Source organism: Adiantum capillus-veneris, chromosome 13 (assembly GCF_014529385.1).
Source record: "Adiantum capillus-veneris isolate H3 chromosome 13, ASM1452938v2, whole genome shotgun sequence".
Classification (NCBI taxonomy): Eukaryota; Viridiplantae; Streptophyta; class Polypodiopsida; order Polypodiales; family Pteridaceae; genus Adiantum; species Adiantum capillus-veneris.
In genome coordinates, this window is record NC_140943.1 from 46,401,193 (window position 1) to 46,414,207 (window position 13,015).

Consider the following 13,015-nt stretch of genomic DNA (forward strand, 5'->3'; position numbering starts at 1 on the left):
ATTTGGTGTTTCGGTGAGCATACGTTGTCCGATTTTGCATTGCAACATATCCACACGTTCACATTGAGTAGAGCTACACATTAGGCACTTTAGATTTCGGAAACGAAGACCTGCAAATTTTGGCGAGACATCGTACGTGATTTTGCAGTGGGTGTTTTGGGTTGGGGTTTTGGTTTATAGACCGTAGGGAGAGCGACCTATTGGTGTTAGTAGGGTCTCCTTCAAGTTCTATGGTGTTTCGAGATTGTTTGATGGGTGTTCGACTCTAGAAAGCATTGTAGCAAGTTCCCTCTTATGCACTCTTGAAGGCTATGAATTAGACAATTGATAGAGACCTCTGTAGGAATTAGTTAGGAGTCGGTCGAGTGTAGGTTGACACCTTATGCTTGCTTCCACGCGCCTGCGGGTCGAGCTTCGTCCTTAGATGAAATCATATGTTAGGTGAGTTCTCGCAGTACTGACATCCGTCGCGGCGTATCCATCCAACATTGGCGCCGCTGCTGGGGACGAAAACCTTAGGTAGGTGACCGAGACTAATCCTTGAGGATTGGGATTTTTGGCTTGCCAAGAGTCTCGTTTTACATTTAGATAGGATCAGAGGGTGGAGGACTCTTTAGGTCTTAGAGGGAGTCTAGGAAGCGTGTGTCTGGTCTAGATCCTTCAACTTAGGTAGATTAGGTAGACCAAGATAGTTTTAGGTAGTAGTTGAGTTCTTGACTAGGAGTTGGAGTGGTAGAAGCGGTGAGAGGAGAGCTTGAGAGTCCAGAGAGGCCAGAAAGCAACCAAAACACCATTATCACCATTTCACATGATGAGTAGGAGTAGAGTAAGTAGGACATCATGATTCAGGATCTAGAGCATTTCATGTATGTATACTTGCTTGGTAAAGTCATCACATGTTTGCAAAAAGATGCAAAAGTGTGTTTGAAAGCCTAAGAGAAATCCAAAAGTTACTGTGAGTGTTTCTGATAGAGCTATAGAGCATCATGAGCATTTCTGTCAGGAAAAAAATTAATTTCAAGCCAGGAGACATCCTACACATAGGATTTTGAGTTGATCAGTGTGTTCAGAAGGTGGGGTTTACCCTAATTTCAACTGGAAAGTGGAAATTTGACCATATCTTGACAAGATAAGGCCAGATAGACTGAAATTGCCAGACATCCTACCTAAATTGTGCCAAAACATTATTTTGAGACCAAAACCATAAAATGGTTGCATGAGCATGTCTTGCATGGTATATTGAGTGATTCAGAGGGGTTTCATCTCATTTGGGTGAGAAAATTGGGTTCAAAGCAGACTTTAGCACTTTTGACTGAAAAAGGCAAGAACAACTAAAATTGGGGACTTTTGAAATCCAAACCAAAATCTAAGCATACCACTGGGTTACTGACATCAAAGGGAAACTGTGGGTCAAGTCTGGGGTCAAACAGGCCAAAAACACATCCTACGTGTAGGATGTCTTCTGTGTGATTTTGGACTCTAAACCAAATTTTGAGTATACCAAAGTGATCAGCAACTCAAGGGGAGCTTGTTCTTTGAGTTTGAAGCCATTCTGATGAAAAAGACATCCTACGTGTAGGATGTCTAAAGCAAGAAATTGGATCCAGACATTGACTGTGGGCATAGCAAGGTGTTGTATAGCCTAAGGCAAGCCTCCTAGTCAACTTTGGTCCAAATTGGAGTTGATTAGACTGATCAAGATTAGCAACAGAGTGTCGGAACAGATTTTTGACTCATTGACCAGCTTATAGGTGTCCAAATCAAAAAGTAAAAACAGCTGTGGGCTCAGTACATCAAGGGGATACCATAGTGCAAAAATCCAGGAAAAACTAAGCAGGACACATCCTACGCGTAGGATGTCTATTAGGGCTCACTGAAGAGAAAATTTGACTGGGTTTAGACAGTGAGATTCCATTTGGCTTAAGGGTCCCAGAACTTCTTTCAAAAGTGTATTTGGACCTTGTTTGCCCATTTGACGGAGCAAAGACTGAATTCAGACTTTTTCGCGTAAATTGACCAACATTCGAGGGAAGTACAGTTCCAGATTAGTAGACCTAATCCAAAACATCAGCAGTGTATAAAATAAAGTAGTGGTTGAGATTAACTCTCCAGTTATACCAATCATTACTAAGATAACCTCCAGAAGATAAATGCTTTGATTCGATTGCCAAAATTAAACGCTTGTGTACATGTATATTTAGCAACAAAGTAAGAAGTTGTGCAGAAACTGATCCTTTGCCTAGTGAGTGGTTGGATTTTTGATAAATTGCATTGATAAGTTTGATGAATTTAAGATCAGGAAGATACATTATTAGAGACGAGAAGGTGGTACGTGACCAAAGTATCTTAGTGTCCACCGAAGAGAGTGTGACTCAGGCAAGGTTGGATCCGCTAGCACCGATTATTGAGGAAGGTAGTGATACTGACACTTCGTCAGACAAATATTTCTTCATGATGGGTAGTCAGCAGCCAGGAGGTGTCACCTATGACGGACCAATGCCAGGAGGAAGCACCTCCCAAAATCCTTTAAATGATTCCAAACTCACTGTGATCTTCTTAGAGGGAACAAACTCGAGGGGAGCCCTAGTCTATTCTGACTATCGAGTACGCAAGTGCATTTGTATCGAAGAGAGGCCAGCTCAGAGATTGGAGATAATCCGATTCTATGATGATGGAGATAGATTCCGAGACAAAAAGGGGAACCACTATCTGATAGTTAGTAACCCTAAAGATTACAACAGATATGGAGATAATGTGGCAAAAGAGAAAATGGTTTCAGAAGCTCAAGAACTGCCACCAAACATTGATCGGTTCGGAGCTATTTTTATGTATGATAAGAAAACAACAAGGGTTCCACCTTATAACGAGAACGTGGGAATCTACAAGCATGAGAGTGAGGGTATAGTCGCTTACTTTCGTAGCAAAGAACCATACATAAATGAATTAAGCAAAGAAAAGGTTCTTTACTTATTCTCTTATGAAACTGCCATGGGAAAGGGTATAGTTTTTGTTGATAGATACGAGTGAGAATACCACGTATTCTCCCAGAGGAGGTACAAAGAGCAACAGGTCCAGGAGCATCAGCATATGCCCCTGAAGAAGTGCCAAGAGCCACCTATACCCCAAGTAAGTCGAAAAATCCCTTTTCTGAGGAGTATGACGCTACCTCACATTCCACTTGACCGTAAGCATTCGACAACCAAAACCAACCAGCAAACCAACCATCATTGCAGGCATGGCTTTGACAGAGTGCAACATTGGAACAAGACCGAAACCGAGAAGGTTATCAAGCCGCATGAGGGATAAGGGATTTGCAAGAACCACCTCTCTATTCAAAGTATCAATGAGAGAGTAAGCCGAAGACTCAAGGGTCAATAGAGATCGGAGGACCACCCATAGAACGGGTTCGAAGAGATGAACCACCTCCAGTGAGAACCGTTAGAAATTATGGCTTAGGAGCACCATTGGGAGAGGAACCAGCCTATTACAGAAGACCTGAGGAGGTATATCGATTAGGACGTGGAGATCCAATGATGAGGTTTGTAGACCATCGGAGAATTAGACCTTCTCAAGTGCAAAAATGGGTAAACAAGAAATACACAGGAAGTAGAGACCCAAGAGATCATGTAGCAGCCTTTGTGCATGTAATTAGAGCCGAAGAGGTGTTAGACTTCCCTACCCAATTTGAGGGGTTTGGACTAACCCTAGAGGATGATGCTGCCACTTGGTTTGACTCTGTAGAGCGTAGAGACTTTGAGTCTATGGAGGAAGTGTTTGACGAGTTTATCGAGGAATTCTAACAAAGGGGGATAGCTCGTAATACCGTCTCACAAATCCATAAATTCAAGAAGAAAGATGGAGAATCTGTAAGAAAGGCAGCCCTAAGACTAAAAAGATATGTTAAGTTCTGTCTTGTGGAAGAACTGCCAACTCAGTCCAGGCTCATGCTAATATTCATCTAGGGACTAAGGAATGCAGATCTCCAGAAAGACTTACATATGAAGAGGAGCACGACGTTGAATGAGTTGACCAAGGAGGATCTTTACCTTGTGGACAATTGTGCGGTCTACAAAGAGGGGGAGTTCAAGGTCCTTGATGACGATTCATCTTCACAACAAAGTGGAAGCAAGTCTTCTAAGACAACACCGAAAGGAGAAGTAGTTGTAAACCAAGAGCAGCTTGTAGATGAAGTGCTAAAAAAGATTAACTTGTACGCCAAACCCCAGGCTAAATAGTCCAAGTGGTGTGCTATTGAAAAAAAATGGACAAACCATGGGACCGAGGAATGTTATTATAACAGGGGATATGTGAGAGAGAGACCTTACACCCCCCAAGCTCCGGTAGCTTCTCCTCAAGCTCCACTTATGCCTAGATATCAAGCAGGCAACCTACCAGGACTTGTAGGTGTAGAAAGACCACAACCAGTGTTGGGGCAACAACCACCCCTACCAGGATTACGACCAGTCGGTATAAGATACACACCAATCGTAACTGAATCAGAGGATAAGGCTTTGGTTCCTATTGTTGCAGGTCAGCAACGGTGGATAGCGGCCACCACTACATCAAGTCAAATCCCCGCCTTTTTGTATTAATTTTCTGCTCTGAAGTCAAGCTCGTAATATTTTTGCTATTCAAATGTAAAGGGTTTATCTTCTGGGGCCATGGGCTTCCAAGTTGTACTGATTCCCAACTCAAGCACACAATTGATTATTGAGCCATGTATCTATGGGAAAGCCTCCTCCCACAAGACCTAAGTATAAAGGTTAAAATGAAGGGTTTTGTAGGGGGGATTTTACGAGTTAAAAAAACTCTCTGCGCGTGCAGCTTATCTATTTTTTTGTGTGTGCATCTTCTTTGATTGCTATCTTGTGCTGCACGAGTCGCATTGCAGAACCGAGACCACAGGCGCGTTCAGCTCATCGAGCTCTTCGATTCAACGCCAACCATTTGCCACGAGACGCTACTTCATGAGCATCAACCTACGGACTTACAGGTGAGTTTTAGGGAGTTTAGGGTAGATTTCAGCGAAACCAACGATAGAGTAGGGTACCTCTCCCTTAGACACAGCTGTAGAGACCATCTGGGACCCTTTTCGACAACTTCCATTTTGCTGTCAGAGAGTAAGCGTGTTTTCTGCCAGGGTGCAGAATTCAGGTTTGAGGGTCTAGGTAGCTTGGGGACATGTAGGAAATTACCTACGGTGAGTTTCGTGTCAAACCGAGGTCATTAGCCCAAGGTTTAGCTTAGTTTCGTGACGTAGGAGGTTCTTGGCAGATTTGGGTATTCGCGCACACACAGGACTTAGAGATCTTAGATGACCATTCCATAGGTATTCGACAAGAGGTTGACACCCTCTTGGTGCGCCTCCATGCCCTAATCGGGTCAGTGACGTCCCTAGTTGACATCTTTATGTGTTGAGTAGGTTCTCGCTTGCTATGAGCGACACTCGAAAAACAACTGGCGCCGCTGCCGGGGATGAGCTACCTAGATTAGAGCGGATACCTTAGTGTGTGGTTATGGCTGTACGGAAAGAATCTTTCATTACTTTGCCAAAGTCGAGGTATCCTTGGCTTTGTTAGTGTAGGATAGGTGAGTTTCTTGCCGCGCTGTCATTGTTAGTTTAGAGTATCATTGTAGTTTAGTGTGACATCTTTATGTGTTGAGTAGGTTCTCGCTTGCTATGAGCGACACTCGAAAAACAACTGGCGCCGCTGCCGGGGATGAGCTACCTAGATTAGAGCGGATACCTTAGTGTGTGGTTATGGCTGTACGGAAAGAATCTTTCATTACTTTGCCAAAGTCGAGGTATCCTTGGCTTTGTTAGTGTAGGATAGGTGAGTTTCTTGCCGCGCTGTCATTGTTAGTTTAGAGTATCATTGTAGTTTAGTGTAAAAGTTTTGTTTTCAGCATTCACTAGCTTAAGAGTGTTTGGCTTAGTGTGTGCCAAAAGTGCATGTTAGGTCAAGCACAAAAACATCCAAAAAAAAAAAAAAACCTAAAAACTGCTTTTTCTTAGGATTTAGATACCATTCAGTGTTTTCTTTGTTGTTTTAGGGTTCGAATAAGTAGGACACATGTGTGGAGTGTTCTGGATGTGAAAGGTTCAATTTACTTTGGATTTGCCCAAGGTTTGTGTGTTTGGTGCTATAAAGTGACTGAAGTGACCTAGAAAAGCCATCTTGGTGTACGGAGTTGGTATTAGTGTCCAAAAGCACTTAAAATCACCTCTAGTAACCACAGTAAGTGTCAGGTACCAAAAAAGCTGCAATCTGGAAGTCCAGACAATAAGCGCTCTTACTGTCTCCAGACCCAGATTTGGCCAACTGACCAAGAGAAAGCATGTACACATGTTGTAGGCTCAGTAACAAGCAATTTTGTGTAGTTATAATCCAAATTTGATGTGTTTTGGTCTTGTCAAGTGCTTGGTATACACAACAAAATCTGCAAAAGTGACCATAACTCAAGCCAGCAAGCCCACAACCCAGGTGAAGACTCCAGAAGGTGAGTATAAGCCCAGGTAAGAGGTTCCTATTGCTAGGAGTGTCAAAATACATCCTGTGAGCACAGAAAGTGCAATACTGTCCTCTAGACAGTAAGCACCCTTACTGTCTCCAGTGCCCAAATTGTGATATTTGGCTTGCCACCTAATCTATACATTGAATGCATGTATATATATAGTTTCTATACTGAGAAATACTTCAAATAGATAGTAAAAGTGTGTAAACTGCTTGCAGGGTGTACCAGGAGCCTGAGAGCACAGCCAGTTGGAAGTAAGGTAACTTTCCAGGTTAGTGCATCCAAGGTTAAGCACGTTTCATGTTTTTGAGGTCAGGAGCTGTAGTACCCTTAGGACATAGACCACTTAGGGACCATGTGAGTCAAGTTTCTACGGAAGAGAGTGTCAATCAGACCACCCAGGTATCCTTAGGCCCAATCCCAGAGGATTACATCTCTGACACATCATCAGAAGATCTATACTATCAGACCATGGCAGGGGGACAACCATCAATGAACTTCAAAGAGGGAGTTAACTTTATGGGAGAATCCTCCAAAGACCATGAGACACCTCCAAAAATCTTGCTGTATGCCTATAACAATGGACAAGATGCCAGAATCTTCAAGGATTCTATGAACCATAGCTGTGTTCAGATTGGAGATAATCCAGTCGAATTGCAGTATAGGGTCCTGGCCACTTATGATGGAAAAGGAGGTTATATGGATGAACGGGGTGCTTACTACATGATAGTCAAAAGCCCTGATGCCGCGGAAAAATGGGGACGAAATGCGTCCAAGACGAAAGCTGATGATGAGGTCGAGGAGAAACCGCCTCTAGAGGAAAACAACAATAGAACCATGTTCAGATCTTTCACCACTAGAAGGCTTATGTCCGACAATCCTCGATGGGGAATTTACAAAGCCTTTCCTGAAGAAACCGCTACGTACTATGTCAATGAGGATGTAAACGAGAAAGAGGCTACTCCGGATAAGACTTTGTATGTCTACCTCTTGAATGAAAGCAAATTCTTAATCGTAGACAAGTTTGGTCATGAGTACACGCCAACCTCTGCTGCAAAGATGAGTAGGTATACATACTTAGGGTTACGCATTGTGTACCCTGAAGTAGCAAAGCTTGCAGCAAGTGCACCGCCTACAATCCCAGTAAGAAACTTAATGGATGATGACATCCTAAGACCAATCCAAGTAGAGAGGCAACCTATGCAGAATCCTGGTCAGACTAGTTTCTTTGAACCTATTCAAAAACCAGAATTCCACACGCAACAAGTGCCAAACATGAGTGGATATTCGTTCCAAGCGGGAACAGGGAATCCACCACGCGATGAAGAACTCTCCGGAGGAATTCATTGACAAAATGAGACAAACAGAAACTCAGGTAGAGCTACTCAAACAACGCAAAATGTAGCTAGGCCACAACAGAGAACCACTACTGCACATACAGGGGACACTATACAAGTACTTGGGACACCAACTGTAGGATTCAGACCCCTAAGGCTGCATCAAGTCGCCAAATGCATGCTGTCTAAATATACAGGATCTGGGGATCCATATGCCCATGCTTCTGCCTTTAGACACGTGCTGAGAGCAGAGCAAGTACATGAATTCCATACGCAATATGAGGGCTTTGGATTGACCCTACATGGTACTGCTATGACTTGGTTCCAGCCATTAAGTAAGAGCTCATTCTCTGACATAGAGGATCTCTTATCTGACTTTGTCCAAGAATTCACCAAACGTGGGATAAAGCATGACACAGTCTCACAAATATACTCTTTCAAACAACAAGAGAAAGAGAAAGTAAAGGAAGCCACCTTGAGATTGAAGCAATATTGGAGAGATGTCCTCCCAGGGAGATCCCTCAACAAGAAAGGCTAGCGTTGCTCTTCATAGAAGGGTTACTACACGAGAATCTCAAGAAGGATTTGCATATTCAAAGATGCCAAACATTAGACGAGGTTATCAAAGAAGCGGTATACCTGGTCGACAATTGCAATATATATGGAGAATCCCGAAAGGATTCTGATACCAGGTCAAGCGACTCGAGGGTGACTACCAGTGTTGTGAACACGGGACCAACAACCCCTGTACGAACCGTTGGAGAAACTGATGCCCTTATAGACAAACTCCTTGAGCGTTTCAACAATGCTGCGTTGGCACCTCAACATGTGAGACAGCCACAATTACGCTTATGTAGCATCTGTGGAGGGAGTCATCCCACAACCCAGTGTCATGTGATGCAACCTCAGCCACGTGACCAACCTAGACTGCGGCAGCAAAAGTGGTGTGAAATAGAACAAAATGGACAAATCATTCGACGGAAGAATGCTACCACCAAAGGGGATATGTGAGAGAAAGGCAATACCAGCCAAACCCTGTGTACTAGCCACAACAAGGGCAAGCCATTCCTCCATATTAGATGAATAGGGCACCACCACTACCACCTAGATATGCCACAGGACATCCGGATGTTCAGCCAGGGCTGGAAAGAGCGAAACCTGTCCTTGGACATCAACCCCCACTGCCAGGGGAAGCCCAGGCAGCAGCAGTCAGCTACGTGTATACAGATCAGCCAATAGAGGAAAGAGCCTTAGTGCGTACACCGCCCTACCACACGGACGAGAACTATGGATGTGGTCAAACTATAGAACTCGGTACAGGAGGGGGGGAAATGTATGATCCATGGATTTCAAATCCTACCACCAGTTACATTCCACAACCAGACACTTCCATGATGTTTAACGAGGGAGTGACTGTGGGTCAAGGAACTTTGATGTTCATAGCTAATCAGCAGGGAGGAATGAAGCCAAGATCTTATCCTCCAAGGCAAAATTTCACCCCGCAACCTCCTCAACAACCACCAAGACCATTAGGACCATGTTACCGGTGTGGTGGAGATCATTTGATGAACAGTTGTCCAGTGGGGGAACAGAGTATCAAACCTCAGTGTAATCAATGCGGAATCACCCACTTGTATACCGACTGTCCAAAGGAAACCGACAATAAAGGAAAAGCGACCATAAGTAAGATTGGAGTGATACCTTCTTCGAGTGGATCGGAGACTCAAGCGACTGTACATGTCAAGGCAGTTACACAAGCTCAAGCTAAGGGGAAAGAAGGTGAGAAAAAGGATGAAGGCCAAGAGAGAGCTAGTCAAGCTCCTAGTCGAAGGGTAGAAAGACGTAAAATCCGCTCTAAAGAGAGAGCTAGAAATCATCATAAATACAAGACTGTATCTGCTGAGCTTGCAAAAGCTCAAGAGAAATTGCAATAGCATCTTTCTGGAGTAGCATTTGATTCTGGGGAAGCAGAACCAAACAAGATAGACAACACGAACAGCCAGGAAAAGAAAGATAAGGAGAGCAGTAGCCTAAGTTCAGGTGGATCAGTCCTGGTTGAGAAGGTGTGTGAAACCTTAGATGATATAATAAAAGCCTATGAAGCCAGAACGTATCAAACTCAGGCAAATCAATGGCCGACTTATCCAAATGCGGAGCTGGAGAAACAGAGGTTCGAAATGTGCAAACAATTGATCCAAACAGCTCAGGCATTATTAGAAAATCCTCCTGCGATGCCAGTTGAGGAAAGGATAAGTCAACAACCTCCATTTGACCTAAAATTTGATATACCTGAGGAGGTGAATGTTCCAGAAGCTAGCTTCAAGGAACCAGAAGATAAATCTGATCCACAAGTAAAGATAGAAGAATCATGGGCTGAAGAAGAGAGCAAAAGACAAGAGTTGGACCATAGAGTGGCGGAAAATAGCACAGACAAATCCATCTATAACGAACCACCCATGGCACCTGAAGTCAGAGATGATTGGCCTCATAGATTGTGGGAGCTAATCAGAAACGCCAAAGATGCAAGCATGACACTCGAGTCAGCTCCTCTAGAGGAAGTTGATGTAGAACGCTAGATGCCCGATCTAGATGCTGGGTCGATGTATGGAGACGTAGGGTTAGAAAAATTGACAGAGAGCATAGATGAAAATCTTAAGGAACTCCCTGCTTATCAAGGCGAATATGAAGCCAAGTTTGACATTATGATCCTTCCGTCTCAAAGAAAGTCGTTCAAGCCAACATTAGACTCTAACGCGCTTCATGAGTTGCTGTCCACTCAAGTGAGATGCACTTTAACGTTGGCAGAGCTGATCAAGATACGACCACATATGTGGAAATAAGTGAGCACATGCTTAGAGAAATTGGGTCGAAAGGATTCGCAAGAGACGCTTGAAGCAGAGTTGGGTGACGATCAAAAGACAAAAGCTAGTGTCAAACCTGTACCAGTAAACAAAGTTGGAGATTACTGTGAAGGTGAGGAAGGCAACACGATGCTACCACTGGAGAAATGGGGAAAACCAGCACTCCGAAAGACCAGAATGAAGCTACAATTAGCCGATGGTTATGTCGAAAGACCCTTGGGAATATTGGAAAAAATCATCGTAACGTCATGTGGTATAGAATATGAGCATACGTTCGCAGTAGTTGATTTCGGTGACAGGAATAACTATGAAGTTATTCTTGGAAGACCCTTCATGCGCCAGCTCATGATGATTCAAGACTGGGGCTACAACTAACTATATCTTCACCACATGGACAACATCACAAGGATAAACCTCGAAGATTACTCTTATCGTGATGTGTAGCGAACACCTGTGGAGGATTTTGACTAATTTCAAAATTCAAGCATTTCTGGTCGAAAAACCTCAACTATGGATGTGCAGAGCTTCAGACAATGGAAGCTTGGATAGAAATGAGTGCAAACTGGAAAGAAGTGTAGTGGATGATGCATATATTGCAGAGCCATTTCCAGAAGAAGCCTTTGAGCCTTTGGAATGGATGCATGTCTTAGCTACACTTGATGTAAGCACTAACGAGACTACTCCCACAAAGTTTTGTGACAGTGAAGGTTTGGACTGAGTCCCCCTACGCATGCTAAAAGCACTTCACACGATAGACAAAGGCAATGAGGAGACTACAATTATCAATGAAGTGATTGAATACGTGCTTGTGACGAGTTCCTTGTCATACATAAGAAGTCATCTCCATATCACTCGCAAGACAATGGCTTAGCGGAGAGCACAAACAAAGTCTTATGCACAGTGCTCACAAAAATAGTGAATAACAATAGGACTGATTGGGACCAGAAATTGCACGCTGCAATTTGGGCATATAGAGTGGCCTATAAGACTGTCCTAAATACAACACCATACAATATGGTGTATGGTCTTAATGCAATATTGCCAATGGAATTCCTAATTCCTACTTTAAGAGTGGCACAAGCACTCGAATGGACAGGTCATGAGCTCATACAACGCCTAGATGACCTAGAGAAACTTGATGAAACAAGAATGAAAGCTGTCATAGGCATCTACGCGCAAAAGCGCAGAATGAAGGAGTTCCATGACAAGAACCTGATAACGAAAGAATTTCAAAAAGGTGATTATGTGCTTGTCTACAAACTCAAACAAAAAACCAAGAAATTGAAGAAGCAAGGCATGGGACCCTATTTGATTACAGATATATCATCTAGCGGGGCCATCAAACTTGCCACATTAGAGGGAGAGGAGATGCCTAATTGGATTAGTGGATGTAGGTTAAAGAAATATCATCTCCCGCTAACTCCAAAAATGCTTGAGAGGGTGCATGCAGCTGGTTGTCAAAAAGCTACAGCCAAATTTATCAAAGAAGAAGCTCAAGAAGAAGCACGGCTTCGACAACTCAAACGAAAGCAGCAGCAACAGGGATTCAACAAGCAAAAGTGGACTCGGATGTATCAGATTACTCCTTTTGATCTGGATGATGAAGATGTTGATCCTTGCATTCCGATTGAAGTGACCATGGATAAAGTTCCAACCTATGCCTTAGTGGATTCAGGAGCTCATTACAACTATGTCACATACAGTTTCTTTAATCAGCTGACAGGTGTTCAGTTAGTGCTAGAATTTCACTGCTGTGAAGCCTTCAATAATGCAATTATCATAACCAAAGGCTGGGCGGAGATACCCTTGTATATCAATGGCCTGCTGTGCACTCATCAATTTCATGTGTGTGATGTTCAAGATGATTATTCCCCCATCATATTTGGTACAACCTGGCGAAGGAGATACAACGCTTATTTGCACTGGTCAGGTAACCAAATGTACTTTCAAGCAGAGGGAAAGGTCAGCAAACTGTTGTTTGCAAGCGAGGAGGAGGTCCCTCATCAGCAACTACGAGAAAACAATCAGAAATTCCTTCCTCCACCACTTGCACCTGTTTCAGCAACTGTACAACCGTCACAGCAAAGGAAACTGCTGATGCTGCATGTCAGGTCAGCATTGAAGAACCAGTGTCACAACCTGCACTTCCTCACACCAAAAAAAGGCCTCAACATAAATCCGGAATTCCACAGTTACCTCGCCCAACATACAAGCAAGTTTGGCGGCCAAAACAATCAAATCCACAATCTCCACCGCCAAAGCCTAGCCAACAACTTGTCTGGAGAGCGAAGCCACCACTAG

The 13,015-nt window shown here is 43.5% G+C and overlaps 1 protein-coding gene and 1 pseudogene across 1 annotated transcript; both read left to right on the forward strand.

Moving 5' to 3' along the window:
- Positions 1-7,353: 7,353 nt before the first annotated feature.
- LOC147443920 (uncharacterized) lies at positions 7,354-7,921 on the forward strand (annotated as a pseudogene).
- A 4,362-nt stretch (positions 7,922-12,283) lies between these two features.
- LOC147443921 (uncharacterized) lies at positions 12,284-13,015 on the forward strand. Its single transcript, XM_086527756.1, has one exon. It carries the CDS (start codon positions 12,284-12,286, stop codon positions 13,013-13,015), a length of 732 nt encoding a protein of 243 aa, XP_086383882.1.

What these genes read in the sequence shown, in the direction of transcription:
- LOC147443921 (XM_086527756.1), top strand. Translation starts at nt 12,284, where the DNA reads ATGTATCAGATTACTCCTTTTGATCTGGATGATGAAGATGTTGATCCT.